This window comes from Sorex fumeus, unplaced genomic scaffold, assembly GCF_029834395.1.
Source record: "Sorex fumeus unplaced genomic scaffold, SorFum_2.1 ptg000128l, whole genome shotgun sequence".
In the NCBI taxonomy this organism is placed as follows: domain Eukaryota; kingdom Metazoa; phylum Chordata; class Mammalia; order Eulipotyphla; family Soricidae; genus Sorex; species Sorex fumeus.
The window spans coordinates 9,965,744-9,985,098 of NW_026606185.1; the positions used below are offsets into that span (position 1 = coordinate 9,965,744).

Below are 19,355 nucleotides of genomic sequence, written 5' to 3' on the forward strand. Positions count from 1 at the left end.
CCAAACCGGGTTCGATTCCTCTGCCATTCTTGGAGAGCCCGACAAGCTACTGAGAGTATCTCGCCCGCACAGCAAAGCCTGGCAAGCTACCCACGATTTTATTTGATATGCCAAAAACACTAACAACAAGTCTCACAATTTGTTGTAGGATGTTACTGGTGACCGCTCAAGCAAATCGATGAACAATGGGAGGACAGTGCTACAGTGCTACATTGCATTTCTATCTTGTCACCCAGTTCACACTTAGATTCACTTTAAAAAAATATTGAAATTGCTTTGCATTCTTATAAACCAGCTCTGGAGACCCAGTAATGCTCTGGTTGTCCAGAGAAGGAGCAGAAAGAAGGAAGCAGACCGTGCGTGCCACCCCCCAGCCAGGGTTCTGGAAACTGATTCAAGTGAAATGGCACCCTTGGGAATCAGAGCATTGCATTTTCTTGGAAGAAGTCTGTCAGCAGGAACACAATTTTCTCTTTTGATCTCTGAAGTGGGAAGAAAGCAGTGTCACGACTGGCCTTTAAACCAGTAAGGACCACTGCCCGGGAGGGTGCCCTTTAACTGCCTGGGAGTGTCCAGGCCCCAGAGTACAGGACTGAAGGTCAGGTTGCTAGTGGCAGTACATTTGGTATGTGCAATTAACTTGGTATGTACATAGAATGATTCTGAAATGGCCAGCTGGGATGGAATTATTGAGCTGTGAGCCAGAGAGATAGTACAGTGGGGGAGGTACTTGCCTTGCACATAGCTGACCTAGGTTCAGTCTTGGCATTACCAGTGATTCCCTGAGCTTTGCTAGGAGTGATTCCTGAGCACAGAGCCAGGAGTAAACCCTGAGCACTTCTAGGTGCAACTCCCCCCACTATATATATTGAATTGTTAAAATGATTGGTTAGGTTACTGTTTGTACTTGTTTATAGCATCTAAACAACTTTTCGGTACCAGCCAAATATGAATATAGCAGATGAGGAGCATTGTAAGGATTGCCATGGATCCAGTCCCACACTGGTGAAAGCCTCAAATATGTCAGCTCCAGTATAATCTTCCTTTGAAAGACTATTTGATATCTCAAATAGCTGAAGTCTCTGCCTGAGCAGCTGTCTCTCTGTGGACAACCATTATCCAGTTTTCATCCTTTCATCCTATGCCCAAGGACTTGCCTACATGAGGGCACCGTGCACGTACATACAATCCATTTGAGGGGTCTTGGTTTCTGTTCTGCCTGTTCTTCATTAATTCCCCTTTGTCTCATTTACTCCCCCCGCTCCCACCCAACTCTGAGTAAGAGTTTCCCTCCTGACTCTGGTGATCTCGGGGAAGTGTTTACTGTTCAGTGCATGGCAGCTGTTAAGTTGCTCATTCACCACTTTGGTCCTTTGTGGTATTTCACTGCTCATTACTTGCGCATGGCAGTGTCGTTCTTCTCTTCTTCCCCACACCATGTCAGAAACACAGTCCCCACGGAGCCAGGGCACAGGAAGGGTTCGTTTCCTGCTCCCTTCCCTGATTCACCCCTCCTTTCCCCGCCTCTCCCTCCCGGCTGAGCTCTTAGTGCTGGCAGGGCCTGGTGTCTTCTCGCTGCTTCTCAGCAGCCTCCTGTCCTTTGTTTCCCTCTTCCTTTGACCACCAGAGTCAGGGTGTCATTTCCGAAAATCCCCCTGCCCCAACCCTTGCTCCTCAAGGTCTCCTCAGGAATCTTCCAGCACTGTTATTCAGGACTAAAGTAGGCGGGAGTCCTGGCCCTCTCTGTACCGAAGTCTTCCCAGACTACACCCTGCCCCTAATCAGTCTTCCAAAGACACCCTGACCTGTGCTTAGCACTGACCACCCCGCAGCCCTTCTCTCTGCACCCCACCTCTGCGTCTCCCACTTCGCAACACCCTTTAATACCCTTCTGCTTCCAAACTTTGTTTTTGTCCTTGCTTTTTCTTGTCCTGTTAGATTCTTTCCTTGAGACCAGAGAAACTCTTTGAAGGCATTGAGGCATTGGAGGAGTGTGTCTGTGTGTAGGGAAATTGGGGGTGTTCTGTATTTGTTGGGGGGTGCAGTCAGGGGAGGCAGGGAAGCAAGCAAGGTTTCTGGAAAGATCTTTGAACTTATTTCTTGAGATAAAATCAGTAGTTACAAACATTTTTTTCAAATTCACGATTTGCTTCTTGGTATCTGTATGTTACCTAGTTTGTTAATTCCAGTGGGATTTAGCAGGCCATCCAGACTAAGTGGCCCTATTTTATATTGTTTTGTAAGGAATGAAATGGAGCTAATAAGTAGCCCTTTACAGTGTGGTTCCCACATTCCAGGACTTTTCTAGAACATAGATAAGAGCTTCACCTCACAGAGCCCACAACATGGTACCTCTACAGCAGAGCAGGTTACAGCCTCCTCCTCAGAGCCCACAGCGATGTGCAATGGCCTGCACGCAGGACACGCAGAACTCAAGCGTTCAGTGGCAGAGAGCCGCCTCCCCAGGCGGAAGATGGGGGACTGGAGAAACAGGAACCGGCTCTAAGATGGTCTGTAGACAGTTTATTTCTCTCTCCTCCCCCCCGCCCCCGCCCTGCAGTCCCATCTCTCCCCTTAGGCGCAGTCATAATTGTAGTTTTGATCATCAGAGTTCTGTCATACAAGTCTCCTTGTAACAATTCCTCTCCTTCGTTATCTCTTCTTCCTTGTCTTGATATTGCCTCATAGTCCTCTACTTCCAGTCATCGTCTCATCTGGTTCTCCTTCTAGTCCCAGAGCCTCCTTTAAAGTCTCAGTTTTCCTCCTCATCTTCAGCATCTCATTGTCATCCTTCTCATCCCCAGTATCTAGTCTCCAGTGTCTAGTCCTCAGCATCTTGACCTGACTTTCTTGTCCCCAACATCTAGTCCCCAGTATCTTCAACATCTCCTTGTCAGCATCTAGTTCCCTTTACCCCTTACCAGAATAGTTATATAGAAATCATGAAGGGTGGGGATACAAAGGTGGGCTTGAACATTATCATAACAACAAAGAGATGTAAAGCCTCTCCTTCAGGATATTAACTCAAAGACAAAATCTCATTTGAGCAGATTACTCCAGCTTACTAGGAGATCTGCTCAAGGGCGGGATTCCATCCAGGGTATATTGCTTTCTCCTTTCCTCAGCTAGTAATCCATTTAAACTCATAGTAAATTTACTTCTTATATTATTTCTAGCAATGTCATTTTGTGTGAACAGTAAGATCTATATTAAACTTAAAGTTTTGCTCTTCCTGGGGACATCTCACTATATATTCCAGACGACAGTCCTCAGGCCAGGTTAGTCTTTCCTAACCCCAGTAGGGTCCTTACTCAATTACTTGTTTTTTGGGTCATGACAGAGTTTGTTCCATGACCATGCTCTTATAGTTAAGTATTATGGTGCTTGGCCTGGCCCATTTCAGTGCCAGTGTAGCTTACAGCTTGCCCTTGGTCCATCCAGTCCCTCTTCGGAATCCTGCTCTTAGAGTGCTAGGAACTAAGGGCAACTGAGGCTTAAGCCAAGTAAATATGGATGCCCAGGAGTAAATATTATTTAGGAGTCAATTAACTCCCATGTTTCATAGCATAGCATCAGCTGTCTTCCTGTGTCTATACAAAAAGGACATTGCTAAATAAACCATGTAAATGATATAAAGAAAAGAGAAAAGCAATATAGGATTATTAGTCACTTAATCACTTCCCGTTAGCCGTCGATTTGCTCAAGCGAGCGCCAGTAATGTCTCCATTTGTCCCTGTCGCGTGCTAGTGTAGCCCAATGGCATCTGTTCGCTCTGGGAACATGAAGAGCCTCAAACCAATCGTTCATGATCTTGATGAAGAAGTCTGACCATCTGGTAGGTGGGCGGCCATGCGTTCTTTTGACATCCCGTGGAATCCAGTCGGTAACAGCTCTAGTCCAGCGGTCGTCTTTAAATCTCATTACGTGACCAGCCCATCTGATTTTTGACACCTTGGCAAATGAGACAGCGTCCCTGATTCTTGATCGTCGACGGATGTCAGAACTCCGGATTCTTTCTCTCATTTGAGTGAAACGTGATATTCCAAGCATAGCTCTTTCAATTCTTCTTTGGGAGACCTGAATAGCGTTCTCATCCTGTTTGCGTAGGGCCCAGGTCTCTGAGGCATATGTTAATGCAGGAAGAACAGTGGAATCAAAGAGATATGCCCAGAGCCGGAGGTTCTTTGTCCTCTTAGCTATTTCTTCGATGTTCTTGAAGGCATTCCAAGCCGCTCTCTTGCTCCTGCGCAGCTCGGGTGCCAGGTCATTTGTCATGTTGACTTCTCGACCTAGGTATACATAGCTATTGCATTCAGAGATGGTCGTCCCGATAAGAGCGAATGGGGCATCAGGAACGAGGCTGTTTCTCATAAACATTGTCTTCGTAAGATTCAGCTATAGTCCTACCTTTCCACACTCACGGTCAAAGTTGGCCAGCATTTGTGCCCCTTGGCTGATGTTTGGTGTTATTAAAACAATGTCATCAGCAAAGCGGAGGTGGTGTAGTTGCCAACCATCTATCTTCACTCCCATTCCTTCCCATTCCAGTCGTCGCATGATGTTCTCGAGGGTGGCACTGAAGAGTTTTGGTGAAATAGTATCACCCTGCCGAACCCCTCTCTTGACATCAGTGATTGCTTCTTTGTAGAATGGTGAGATCCTGGTAGTGAATTAGCAATATAGCTCACGGAGGATCTTGATGTGATGGAATTGGGCGTGCTTCAGTTGCACTGTTGTGGAAGTGGCTCAATAAACCTTAAGCTCCCTGACAGAGGAGCAAGGACAACCCAGTATTATCCAACAGCATGGTACCTGTGCTAGAGAGTAGGTAGAGCCTCCTCCCAGAGCCCACGGCATGGTACTTCTGCTAGAGAGTGGGTAACGGCCTCTTCCTCCCAGAGCCCGCGGCATGGTTCCTCTGTTACAAGCAGGTAACAGCCTCCTCCCAGAGCCCATGGTGTGGTACCTCTGTTACAGAGCAGATAATCGCCTCCTTCTCCTCCCAGAGCCCACAGCATCTCTGCTAAAGAGCAGGTAACGGCCTCCCCCTCACAGGGCCCACAGCATGGTACCTCTGCTTTCAGTCCACTTGAGAATTGTAGAAACCAGAATCAAAGACCTGGAACCTTTTTTCCAGGCTCAGAGGCAGCAATAGGAGGGTGGTATGATGTCAGTAAGTATTCCTGCATCCTGTCTGCATTCCCATCTGGCTTGGGTAGGGTGAACGCCAGACACTTTGGGGCCCTGAGCCTCTGTTTGTTAAATAACTACCAGTTAGAGACAGCCAGATGAGAAATGAGACTATGAGTTACGTGACTTTGAAAGGACTGCATTAATATGACTCTCCAGCATTTGGGCTTAGTAAAAAGACGTGAAACACAGGGAAAACAAGAGTTTGTATTATCCACACATTGATACAAGTAATAGGAGTAAAAAAATCAGGGAAATAAAGTCAAACTGACTTAAGCTTAGTTGTTTTATGTTGATTAGTTTTTAATTGTGGTACCATAATTTATACTACTCATGATAGTTCTACGCATCACCCCCACCCCCAGTGCCTGCTTCTTTCCTCAGTATCCCAAAGACCCTCTCCATCCTCCTCCCTAGCCCTGCATTCTCCTCCCCATTTCCATCCGTTCTCCTCCCTGTTTCCCTACACTGTGCCTCCAACCCCAAGCACAGTTCTATAGACCAGCTCTCACCTTCTGATGTCTGGCAGTTTGTTACTCCCTTATAATGTATCATTATATCCCACATGACAGAGATCATTCTGTGTCTGTACCTCTTCTAATTAATTTTATTCAGTCTGATGCCCTTCGATGAATAATGGGAGGACGGTACTACAGGACTGTGCTACAGTGCTGATGCCCTTCTATTTTAGCAAATTGCATGATTGCATCTTTTCTTGCAGCTGCGTAGTATTCTGTGGTGTATATGTGCCACAGCCCCTCATCCATTCAGCTGTAGTTGGATACTTGAGTTGTTTCCATATTCTGGCTATAGGACTGAGTGCTTCCATGAACATAGATGTTAAACAAAGTTATTGTAGGGTGTAGAAAAGCTTCACAGATTCCTCCTGCCGGGTACAGCTAGACCCAAGAGAGGAAACTGAGCTCCATGGGTCCAGTTTGAGTTTATCTCCTTCCCTCCCTTTGGCCCTCCCTCCCACACCTCGAAATGCTGGGGTCTGAGTTGCAGCCCCGATGTGTATCAGTCAGGACTCCTCAGAGAAAAGGCAGGTGAGACAGAGCTAGAGACCCAAAATCTCAGGGTTCAATTCCCTCATTCTTGGGGCCTGGCAGTCTTCATGCCATCAAAGTAATGGGAAGTGCTCCGCTTTTCCAAACGGAAGTGCTAGTTCTGACTAAGAATCACCTATCCAGAACTCTAGAAGACCTGACCTAGTTCCCCTTGGGCTGCATACACATTTCTCTGTTTTGTTTTGTTTTGTTTTGTTTTTTTGGTCATTCTCTGGCGCTCTGTCTGTTACCCTGGTGTTCCTGGCTCTTGGGCCAGCAGGGGGCAGAGGTGAGGCGTGTGGAGCCGAGGAGCTGTCAGTAGCCCTGGCAGCTTATCTCTGGGGCTTTGGGCAATGCTGGCTCCGCTCAGAGGCCTTAGTGGCAGAAGCGCTGTTCGTGTTGGGCTCTGTTCTTGTCTTTGTTTCATTTTGTTCCCTGGCTTGTTTTTGCTTTGGGGCCACACCCAGTGTACAGAGGCTACTCCCAGCACTAGCAGTGCTAGGCCTCCTCATGCCAAGTCTGTACTGCAGGCACATAGCACGTCGCTCGATCTCTGCAGTCTCTGTACTGTTGGTTTTTTTTAATCTCTCTTTAAGGGAACTCAGAATTGGACTGATCCGCACTCACTGTTCACAACTGACCTAGGTCCACTGGCCTTGAGTGCAGCTGAGGCTGCTCGTCCCAGAGAGAGTCAAGCAGAGATGTGTGTGTGTGTGGGGGTGGGGGGGGGGGAGGGGGGAGGGGAGTCTCTTTAGGGGGCTGGACTGTCATTCTTGAACTGCTCCAGAAATGTCAGCAGATATTAATGAAGACCACATATAGGTCTGCACACGTTTATACTGTTCTCAGTTGTTCTTTTCAGACCTCAGCTATATTAAACGGTGAGTTTGCATTATAGATAAAACTTAGATATTAAAGTGCTCTCTTGTTACTAAAGTGTTTCATTTGATTTTTCTGACTTTCTGCTTTTGCCTTTCTATGTCCAGAGGATGACGTGGACCTGGAAGCCCTGGTGAATGACATGAATGCATCCATGGAGAGCCTGTACTCCGCCTGTAGCATGCAGTCAGAGACGGTGCCCCTTCTGCAGAGCCCGCAGGCCCGCAGCCGGCTGCCGGCAGGAGCCAGGCCCTGCCTCCCACTGGCGTCCCCCCGGCCGAAGGTGCAGCGCTCCCAGCCCGTGCACATCCTCGCTGTCAGGTGCGGCCTGAACCTCCGCTGTGAGCGGGAGCCGTGGCAGGCTGAGCTGCGGTGCTGGGGCAGACTTGGTGCCTGGCTTGATGCTGCAATGATCAGGAGCAGCTGCCCTGCCCGATGGCACTAGGAGAGCTGTGTGGGTCAGTGAAGCAAGGCTCCATAGCCCGGCCACAGACGCCGAGAGTCTCCCATCTGGACTCAGCCTGGCGCTGTGCTGCTGGGGGAGCCACCAAGACACGCTTATGGGACCCTGGGATGCCAGGGCTCTCCCTGGGAGCCTCCAACACACAACACATGCGTCAGCCCTTTGAGCGGTCTCAGGCCATGACACTTTTTTCTTTTGAGGACTGTTTAAAAAACTGTTCTAGACTCAGCATAAAGAAGATGGAGTTTCCCACATAACTCCTGTCCCTACATATGCACAGTTTTCTAGTAGCAGTGTCCTCAGCAGTGGTACATTCATTATAAGCTGATAAACTCACATCAGTAGATCTCGATCACCCACAGTTCATTCTTTCCATTAGGTTTTCCTTCCTGATGTCTTGCATGCCTTGCATGTGCTTTGCTGCTGAACACGCCCTCCCTGGCCTGAGCAAGAGACTTCTCAGTGTTAGGCCTTTTGGGCCCGTGGAATAGCTGGAGTGGTAAATGTATGCCTGACTTGTACAGTCCTGGTCCCCACATACCTCCTGAACTACCCAGAGTGTGGACCTCGTGACCTCCAAGCTCCACTGGGACCATCTAGTGGCCCCTGAGCACTGTCATAAGTGGTCCTGAGCCTCCCCAAGCACCTTTGGGTGGGCTCTAATTATTCTGCACACTCTCTGCCTGAATTTCACAAGTCTGATTACTTCTCCTGTACTTGTGGTTTCATTCTTTGACAGGAGTAGGATCTCTTAGAAAGCTCTAGGGGTCTGTATAGAAACCTGCCAGCAAATGTTTCTCCCCACAGAAGAGAAAACATAAAGCATTTTGCATTGTTTATGCTTCCATGTTGAACTTGATATTTCTTTTATTTTTATCACTGCATCTGATTTGTCGTCCCATGTTTGGTTTTCTTAGTTGTATGACAGGTGATATGCATTCTTGGGAAAAGGAAGATAGGATGTCTGTGAGGAGATAAGGGTACAGATTCACGAGTGGCTTTCAATGCTATGAGCGGGGACAGTGGGATATTTTTGAAGTGACAAACACAGGCTTTTGTGCTCCAGGGAGGATCACTAAAGTATTTATTTCCAATAATCTATTGTCCACAACCTTTGCGCATAAATGCATTCATTCCACAGTAAAGATGAGAGCATATGGAGACACTTAACTATATCCATGTGTAGGGTAAATGTTTCAGTCACTGGTAAATAGTAATTTGGGGGCTTGAGAGGTACAGTAGGTCGGGACTTTGCCCTGCATGCAGTCAGCCCAGGTTTGATCCCCAGTACCTTGTCCCCAGAGCCCGCCAGAAGTGATCACTGAGTTAAGAGCAAGGAATAAGTCCCTGAGCACTACCTGCTATGAGCCCCAGACAAAAACTCAATAAAAATTTTAATAGAAATATGTTTTTTTCTCAAAAGCTCTTAACTTATCAACTACTGGTTGAACAGAACTGGTTAATTATTTAGAGAAAATGTCAAGTAGTTGTATTTTTGCATGTTTGGGGGGATAGGTTTTTCTGCCCTTTGCTTTTTCGGGGTCCATACCTGGCTATGCTCACGGGTCCTTCTGGCCCTACACTCAGGAATTACTCCTGGTGGTGCTTAGGGATCAAACGGGATGCTGGGGATTGAACTGAGGTCAGCCACGTGCAAGGCAAACGCCCTACCTGCTGTGCTATCGCTCTGATCCTCCAAGTACATGAATTATGATGACTGGGCATCTTGCCTCTAGATATTTTGTGAATGAAAGAATCTAAATTCTTTTTTAAAACTTTTTGTTGTGGTAAAGTAGCACAGCACAAGTTCATTTCCCATTTCAACCATGTATACTATAGTTACATGGTATTTCATATTATCAGATTATTGTTGAAAACATTTCTATAATATTTTTATATTTTGTTCTTAAGCCACATCCAGCAGTGCCTGAGGCTAACTCCTAGGTCTGTGCTCAGTGATCACTCCCAACAGTGCTCAGGAGACCATATAGAATGCTGGTCATTGAACCCAGTTTGGCTGAGTCAAATCAAGCACCTTATCAGCTGTACTATCTCTTTAGTCCCACTCTAGAAATCTTTAACCTGGCAAAACTGAAATTCTATGTCCATTAAATTAACTCTCCATCATACTCCACTCCCTGGGATCTGCCATTCTATTTTCTATGGATTGGACTAGTTACCGTACTTGTTAGAAAGAAGTGGGACCATACAAGATTTGTCAGTTTGTGTCTGGTTGATGTTACTGAGCATAAAGGCCTCAAGTTCTTGAATATCAAGTGAGGATTTCTTTCTATCTTAAGGCTGGACAATATTTCGTTGTGTGAATAGGGTACCTTTTATTTATTTCTATAGAACGGACGTCAGGTTTGCATCTAATCTTGAGCAGTTGTGAATGGGCCTCCAATGAACAGGTCCCTGGGGCAGTTCTCGGAGTGTAAGCTGTACCCCTCAGTGACTGGGAGATTTGGACATGTCTTTCTCTCTATTCCAGGCGCCTGCAAGAAGAAGACCAGCAGTTTCGAACCTCCTCTTTGCCGGCCATCCCCAACCCTTTCCCTGAGCTCTGTGACCCTGGGAGCCCCCCTGTGCTCACCCCCAGCTCCCTTCCTCCCGGCCAGGCTGCTGCGAAACAGGTGAGCTCATTCCCCTAGGCGCCTGGCCTTGCTTGGCTGGGCTCCCGGACAGACAAGCTAACTCAGGACTCTGAGGAAAGAAAGGAGATTATGTGATTCTTAATTCTCTTGCTACTTATTGCTTTATGCAGCTTTCTAATTTATTGTGCAGAATTCCATGGTATATCTGTATTTTATAAGAAAAAATACCAAAAATTGTATCAGACTATGACTCACTACTTACATATGAATTTTATTGGTTCCCAGAAAACATTCCACAGCTCATCATCCCCATTACCCAAATTTGTGATGAAAAGTATATATTGGTCATGAGTTCATGGTTTCTGACTCACAACTTCCAAAATATTTATAGTTTCTAAGCATTGAAAGCCCTAAAGATGGTTTTTGTTGTGTTTAAGGGGTGGCTTTTGGATTGCTGCTAAACCTCCCCTAGCGGGAGGGAGTGACACTCTAGGTGGAATGCGTCACTAAGGGCAGTGCCCCTCTGTAAAGTACAGCAGGACTTGCCTGGAGATGACCCAGACCTGCGCCGGCCTGGAGGCTGCTACACCAGCAGAGGGCGTAGGAGAGCTGTGTTTTCCTTCATCCCCCATTCTGCGTCTCTCCCAACTGGCTTCTCCTTCATGATCACTTTTCATAATAAACCTGTGATTTAGTATAGCACCCCTGAGTGCAGGTCAGTCACATCTGAAGAAGGGTCTTGAAAATTTCAGATTTATTTTCAGAGGAGGTAGAAAACACAGGTCACAACACGGGTTGGACTTAGCGTCGGATGTGAGATTGGGGCAGAGCTGCTCCTCGTGGCTTGCGCTGGGCTGGGCTGAATGTCCGGTGACCCTCTTTGTGTCTGAGAGTTTTTGGCAGGTGTGTTGAGACATCCCTCTTCCCCCGTGTGGGAATCAGTACCAGAACCCATTTTACTTACTAATGCTGAATGATGAGTGATGAACCGGAAGGGACGTGTTTTTCTCAGGCCACTGGACTTGAGTGCAGTGTAGGTAGAAGAGTTTCTGTGGCACATTTCTGGCTTTGAAGAGAATCTGTCAGTGCAGGGTGAATGACCTGATGGGAGTGGCAAGGCAAAGTGTGACCTGGATGAAAACCAGGGCTGAGGTGGGAACTGAAGTCAGAATCCAGCTCCCGTCATTTCAGCCACGTTAAACTAGCTGCTTCCTGGATCCTTCCCATATTTCTATTGCATAGCGTTCTTTCTCGAATGCCCAGAACTGATTCTCCTGCTCCCTTTGCATCCCCCACGCTTGCCCACCTCATGTGTGGTTTACACCAGGCTTCTCCGCAGCCTACCTGCTCTGTGCCACACGGGGTCTGCGCTTTTTGGGACAGAGACTTTCCTCTAAGCATCCGCCTCCTAGCCGTGTCTCCATCCTGACGTCACACCTCCACCTCTAGAACAGGCTGCGGGCCACGCTGTCCAGCAGCCCCTAGAGGTGAGGCAAGTGTCCCTGCCTCAGGGCCAGAAGCCCTTCATCACATGCCTGACGTCCGTGTGGGTCGTCTGCCTCCCTCTGACCTTCTGCTTCCAGGGTCCAGACAAGCTGTCTGTGGATTGGTCACTGAGCTATTTCTGAAGCTGCCATCCTAAAATAAGACTGTGAAAATCTTATCTGGCTGGCCTCACTGTGTTCTGCCGGAACAGGGACCTGCAGGCCCACGTACTGTCCTTTGTGTAGGCAGAATCAGGAAACCCAGAATCCCGCCTGCACTGGGTCTCAGAGTCTGACTCTGTCGGCATCTGCCTCTCCTGCCCCATGCTGATATTCAGGCCCAGAGAAACTCCACTGAGCACTAACTGCTCAGAGCTGTGCTTCTCTCGTTTTCACGGCATTGGGGCCATTTCTCAGTCCATGCATCTCAGCAGTGCTGGGGGCCTGCGCTCTTCCCAGCCATGTTCGGGGGATCATGTGATACCAAAAACTGACTCTGGGCCGCCTTCTGCACGCTGAGTCCTCTAAACTGTCTCTTGGGCCCGGCGTCTGACCTTTGGTCTTCACCTTCCATTTGTCACGTGGCTGTCGTGTTCACCAGGCCACTCTGGGTGGGCGCCATGCCCCCCACCCTGTGGCAGCTGCTGCCAGCAGGGTCTTGCACTTGCTTTTCCACTTTCTTGAAGGAGGAAGAAGCCAGCGGTTTCTTTTCTTTGCATGCAAAGTCACAGGCAGCCATGCGCGCGCACGCGTGCATATGTGCGTGTATGTGTTCACTGGGGAGCCTTCAGGGACTGTGGAACTTGGTAGCATGAACATGCCCTGTGGGCCCCTGCCTGTGCAGACCCCAGTGAGAATGCTGTCTCTGGGGGAAGAGTGTGGCAAACCTTTCGGGGCTCCCAGCAGTACAGGAGTGGGGAGAGGAAAGCTGTGGGCTGCGGAGGAGGCGTTCAGTACTCAAGACCCCGGGACCTTCTGGAACTCTCTCCTCTCCTCTGGATTGCCTTTTGCCCTCCCAGCAGCTCCTCCTGGGACAGTGGAGGCTCCAGGGTGCCCATGTGCGCGGGCTCCGAAGCTTCCTGCCTTGGGCTTCTCCTGAGCTTCCCAGGCTCTGGGCCCTGCACAGCCACCCATGGTTGACTCAGTGACTTGCAGAAGCTTCTAAAAGTTTCATAATCATGAAAAACCTTTATACCTGGACACTCCAAAGCAGGCCTGAGAGCTGCCTCCCCCAGTGCACGTGTACCTTGGGGTCTTCAGTCTGTGACTGAGGCTTCTCGGGCTTGCAGCATGTTCTGTCTTATGAGGCCTTTCTGGTAGCACTGTTTGGCTTGCTAATAATTGAAGCATTTGTGGCTGTTCTGCAGTGACCATGGGTTGTCTGGACTCAGGCCTATCTGGGGGAATGGGCACGAGGGCGGCCCTCTACAAGAGGAGGTAGAGTGACTTTCCCCCACCCTGAGTGCAGGCGACTACACTCAGCATGTGTGCGAGGTTCCTGGACTATTTTAGACACAATGCTGACTCATCTGCAGGTACAGCCCTGTGAAGAGCATCCTCCCACCACTTATGAAAGGGTGATTTAGCTAATAGTTTAATCTTTTGTTGAATACATGTCATCACTTATTTGCCAGAAACACAGTTTATTTCTGAAGGATAATATTTTTTGTTTTGTTCTTGGGTATCACCTGCTGGTGTTCATGGCTGATTCCTACCTTTGCACTCAGAGGTCACTGCTGACAGGCTTGGGGGACCCTCCGGGGTACAGGGACCAAACCTGGATCAGCCGTGTACAATGCAAACACCCTATCTGCTGTATATTGCTCCGGACCACTGAGGAATAATTTTTTCTGAGAATACATTAAATTAGTATCAGAAAAGTGAGTTTTTGTAGTTCAGCACAGGCTTTCCAAACTTCACAGTGGCTGGTTAGATAGCAGAAGGAAAGGGTGCTTGTGTGAGTGCTGCATCCAGTGCTGTCTGCAGGGGCCAGGGCCGTGCTGGGAACACTGTCCCCAGGGGCCAGGCCCATGGGATGTTGGACTCTCCCTGTCAAGGTGTCATAACTGAGGCCTGGGGTTCCTGTGGCACGTATCCCCACGTCCTCTGTGCTGGTCTCTGGACAAGTCCTGCCAGAGGCTGAAGGACCTGACCTCTGTCTGAAACACCAGGCGAACCCCCAGAGTCCACCAGCTGGAGAGTGTCATGTGGTTCTTGGCCTACACCAGGCCGTGACTCTGGACAGACCTGGGTAGAGGGTGTGCATCCTGGGTCACTGCAGGGCCCTGTGGAGGTGGCACATCCCCTGGGCTTGGGGTGGTCTGGGAGCTAGATGAGGACTGAGGGCTGCACCCAGGCCGGGCCAGCTAAGTGAGAGCAGAGGCAGTGTCGGGCCCAGGGCAGGCAGCCTGGCCAGCCATGCTCTCTTCTGCTTAGAGCCTTGGGAGCCGGCTGGTAAGAGGCATCACCCAGGGAGCATTTGCAGGATCCATGGAACAAGGCCATAGAGTATCACTGTCATCGATTGCCTCGAGCAGGCCCCAGTAACATCTCCTTCATCCTAGCCCTGAGATTTTACAAAGTGCCACATTTGAGGCTCTTTCAGGGTCAGGAGAATGTGACCCATCATTGTTACTGGTGTTTGGCATATTGAATATGCCATGGGGAGTTTGCCAGACTCTGCCGTGGGGGATGGATGCTTTTGGTAGCCAGACTCTGCCGTGGGGGATGGATGCTTTTAGGTTCTCCAGAATAAGACCTAGAAAATAAGATGTCACATGGCCGCAAATGTGGCCGCAGGGTTCCGGGAGCATAACCCAGGGAGCATTTGCAGGATCCATGAAATGAGGCCATAGAGTCTGGGCCCATATTTCCAGGTCTTTGGACATTTTATGGGAAATCAGGATTCACTCACACCTTTAAAATAGAAACTCTCCCCAATCTGTAAGAGTTCCAGTTTTCTTTTCTTTTTCTTTAAATTAAAAAAAAATGGGGGTTGGGGATGTGTGCACACCCAGTGTGCTTACTCCTGGCTCTGAGCTCAGGCATCGCTCCTAACTGTGCTGCGGTGTGGGGGATAGAGAGGTGCCAGGGACTGAACCCAAGTTGCTGCATGCTAGACAAGTGCCCTACCCACTGAGCTCTCTCTCTGGCCCTTCAGTTTTCTTAAGCCAACTTGCAGACAGCTTGCAAACCTGTCTGCCGGTGAGCCTATTTGATTTGCTGTCCCAGTGCCTGGCAGAGTGGATGCTCAATGATACATCCCAGGAACCAGGATTCAGAGAATTTCATAAGGGGAAACAGCCCAAATCCACGAAAAGCTACAATAAGTTGGATTTCATTAGTCTTCTGCAGTGGCAGCTGTGGGCGGGCAGGAGCAGGTATACGTGGAACTGTGCTGCTCTGAAAAGGAAGGGCGGCTTGGTGGAGACACTTCTTCCGAGTCAGGGGCTCAGTGCTTCCCCAGAAGAGCAGGTGCGCTCTCCGCCCTGGCCAGGGGAGCTGTGCTCAGCGTGGCACTGTGCCAGGTTCTGTCTTCAGCCCCTGCCGCTGTGAGCCAGACTCAGCATGGGCCGTTGGACTCCAGAGAGGGGCCTGTGGTGGGTGGGGAGGTGGGAAGAGGGGATGCTGCAAAGTGCTGCAGATCTGGGGTCACCTGGAATGTTCCAGCAGTATATAACTTACCCAGGTGAGGAACAGCTCTTTTCTGGAGCCTGGTGGTGGGGTTTGTTGGGGCCCCGGTGCAGGCGCTGCTGCAGGTGCCCTGGAAAGGGCTGCAGCATAGTCCTGCCCAGCCCTTCCCTGGCCCCTCACCTGTCCTTGGGCAACGCGCGGCCCTTGAAGCAAACTTGCTGTGGAAATAGACAGGTGAGCCTCTGGAGTGGCCGCAGACTGGGCAGTGTAAGCTCACGCCAGGTCAGGTTCTTTCCAGGGTCTTACCTATGTTACTCACCAGGGAGTGTTCAGGATCCATTCTCTGCTTTCTAGAAAGAGACCATGAAAGTCTGCAAGTGAGCGGGATCCCTTTGCCAGGTCCAGTCCATTGGAATTCTCAGGGACACCCTGCTTGCTTCTACGCACAGCTGCTATTTGGCGGTGGGCCCTGCCCAGTCCTGTCCAGAGCGTCCACGTGCTGCACAGAAGAGGTAGAGGTGGAAGCAGAAGCAAAGGGTTGGGTGAGCCCCTCCTCTGCTGCACCTTTCTGTGGGTGAGGCCCTTTTGAACCCAGTTCTCAGGATCGCTGGCTGCCACTAGGAGCGATTACAGAAGTGACAGACACTCCATCTGAGCCTCTCAAAGACCATCATTGTGTCCTCGGAGCTGGGCCCCTGCACTCCGGATCTCTGGTTGCCTCCTGTTCCCTTGGCCCCCGGAGAGCAGGGCCCTTGCAGACAGACATGAGTGGAAGGATAACTAACTTCCTGGGGGAGGGCCTGTGACCATGTGTCTAGCCCTGCTCACTCATGGAGAGGCGCTGACCCTGAGGCATGGGGGGAGCTGAAGGCCGCCCCCGGTGCTGCTTCCCACAGGATGCCGATGCGGTCCCCTCTATGAGGCAGGCGGGAGGCGGGAGCAGCCTGGTCTCTTTCCACCCTCTGGAGGCTCTGCAGGCCCCAGGGCCACTCAGTCGGCATCCGTTCAACCGTGAAGATGTTCCTGTAACTCCACGCTGACTCATTCCCCAGAAACAATTAGTCACGAACTGTAATCCTGCTATTAACGGGCATACAGGCTGTCTTAATCCCACCTAGCTCTAGCTCTACTCCCTGCATTTTAAAAATTAACTTTCAGGAACTTAATTACCTTCTTGCATAGAGTTCTGCACATCCACTTAGTGAGTGATCGGAATTGGGTCTTCCTGGGCCTTCACTGGGTCTTGCTGATTGCTGTGGAGGAGGCGAGAGGCCTGCCTCTTCTGTACCTACAGAAGCACCTGGCACTCTCCCTCAGCTGCACTGCCCGCTATCTAGCCCGTCTGCCCATCCCCCAGATTGTCCCACTCGTCTCCCATGGAGCCCTCGAGTCAGATACCCACAGTTTGGGCCTCTAAGGCTTCCGTCATGCTGAGGGCCTCTGGCACCAATCCAGAGCACTGTTGCTGCTCTGCCCACAGGGGGCACCCAGGGACCTCAGGCCCCACGACCCAGAGAGTGTGCAGTCTCTCAGTGGGGACTGAGGTAGCTGCAGTCCAGAGTCCCTTGTGGCTTTCCCAGCACAAAGTCTGTGGAAGACACATGAGCAGGTCCCTGCCCTAGAGAGCTGCATCATCAGCCACCTTCCTTCCATTCCTTTCCACTCTCCTCCCCCCTCCCTTCCCCTTCTCTCTCCTTATCTTGCTTCTCTTTCCTGCTCTCCTTCCCCTCTTCTCTCTTCCCGTTCTCTCCCCTTTCCCTCTACTCTCATCCAATTCCCTCCCCCTCCCCGCCCTCTCCTTCTTCCTCATTCCCACAGTGCTCCACTGTGATTGGAGCTGGTGTTCACTGGCTGAGGGACAGCTGATCATCCTGTGGGCTCTGAGTTTTCTCTGCCCTCCACACCACTGTCAGCCCTTGGCTTCTTAGGTTTTCTATTCTCTTGTGTTGGACTCCCACTTCCTTTCTTACCAGCAGTTTCTACAGAAGAGAACACCCACATTGCCCATCTAGAAGGGATTCTTGGAGCAAGTAGGGAACCGGTACTTGTGGTGAGTTGTTTCCTTCTCCCCCATGCTCCCAGGTAACTACCTCACTGTTCTCAAAGCAGAGATTCCCTTGGATCAAAACTGAGGGTCCTTGCCTTTTCACAGAAACCAGGACCTGGGGCTCGTCAGTCTCAGGAGAACCCTGAGCTCAGAAGATAGGGCAGGTCTCCCCTCTACACCCCTGTATTGACACGAGGTCACCACGCTAAATGGAGTCACTTCTAGCAGCCCCATGTTACCTGTTACCAGTTCACTGCTTCAAGAAGCAGAATCTTGAGTAGGTCACACAGGAGTTGCCTGTCCAGCACTAGCTTTGTGACTACCTGCACACCCCTCTCTCCAGTAAAGGAGAGTGACCTTCTTTCCCCCCTGTGGTGCCTTGACAGGCTTTCCTTATCGCTCTTCCTTGGAGCTCTTTCCCATTCTCTTCAGTATGATATCAGAGAGGAGGAAGAGGATGTGGCTGTCTCAGCATTGGGAACACACTCAGTTACACTAAGGAGCATAAAGCGATGTGTGGTTATTGAACCTTGGAATATTCGGTTGACCTCTGCTCTCACCTTTGAACTTCTCACTGAACTTCACACAGACAATATTGAGAAATACTAAAAGACAAACCTCAGTTGTCTCAGTCCACTGTTTGGTGTAATTTCCAGTCCTCTGGTATCAGTCAGTATACATCAGTTTAGGAACTTTTCCATTGATTCAATATTCCATAAGTTCTTCCTGTGCTTCTCACATAGTCTTCTAAAGAGGACTGTAGTGGATGGTGTAATCTGGGTAATTCTCTAGACCACACTTGGATGCTTTGCCGTGGCTGCCTGATTTCTCAGTTGTGAGGGCTGTAATCAGTGTTTCTCGGTCTTTCCTACCCATGGCCCCTTCTGGCCTTGTTTCATCCTTGTAGCCCCGGGATAACCACTCGGCACCCTCGTCTTCTGCCACGGGCCTCATTCATTTGGTCTTCCCTTGCTGTCCCTTGGACATCATCTGTCCTGGTTGCATCACTGACGTGGTGTCACTAATGCTCCTGAAATGCTCAGAGGCCAAGCTGGTCCCATCCTGAACTTCTTTTGGGGGTCAGCCTAGGACTCAGGTTCCTAGGTAGAGCTCGCTGTTGTGCTTCAGAGTGGATTCATGGCGGCTTATTATTCAGGAACACTTGAGTAAGTTTCCAGGCTTCTGCATGCAAACTCTTAGCCAGAACCATCCCAACCAGGTATCATTCATGCCCTTCCTGTGAGAGTTGGCTGGGAACCCCGACACCTGCTGTTTCCTGCCTGGAGGCCCACTTGGCCCTGTCCTACCTGGTCCTTCTAATTGGATTGAGCACATACTCTGATTCCTCCTCAGCTATATTAGCAGGTAGCTGCTTCATGCTCTCTCTCCGACCACAGAGACGGCGTAGCAAAGTAAGTCGCTGTGCCTTGCCCTGAGCACAGAACAGAGGAGGAAGGTGTTCTAGACCCATGTCCGTGGCTCTGGAGGCAGCTTAGCTCTGTCTGTGGCATATGAGAGCAGGTCTCTGTGTGAAAAGTGACATGCAAGGCTGGAAGAGTGAGGTCAGAGCTACTGCTGTCACCCGTCTCGTGGGACCTGCAGTCTGACAGGATCGCTGAGGGGGGCTTATCCAGGATGCGTGACTTTGAGAGCCTGAGACCCCAGTGCCACCCGCCTTTGCCAGCTCCCAGACCATTTCCAGAGAGGAAGCAGAGGCCTCGTCCACCTGCATCACCACAGGAAGTCTGAGCAGCTCGTGCAGCCTGTAGGCCCTGACCTGGATAAGCACTGCCCAGTTCTCGGGGACACCGCCTCCCCGGACTCCCCCGTGGTTCGGCAGCACACATAGTCTGACGTTCAGGAAAAGCTCTCCCCCACAGTGCCATCAAAGGGCAGATGACGAGATCTGCTCATTGAGCTTGAGGACTGAGACTGTTCCAGAAACAGGGGCTCCAGCTCTTTAGGGAGATTCCCAGGGCCAGGGAGATGGTGCCAAGTGGGTCAGGATGAGCGAGG

The 19,355-nt window shown here is 50.1% G+C and overlaps 1 protein-coding gene across 1 annotated transcript in view; it reads left to right on the forward strand.

Annotated features, from left to right (window-relative positions):
* GRB10 (growth factor receptor bound protein 10) overlaps positions 1–19,355 on the forward strand; it is a 182,496-nt gene that overhangs the window by 108,737 nt on the left and 54,404 nt on the right. Inside the window, exons 4-5 of the mRNA XM_056137982.1 lie at positions 7,226–7,439; positions 10,073–10,214. Of these exons, the coding sequence (XP_055993957.1) occupies positions 7,226–7,439; positions 10,073–10,214 (356 nt within the window). The remainder of the gene's footprint in view (positions 1–7,225; positions 7,440–10,072; positions 10,215–19,355) is intronic.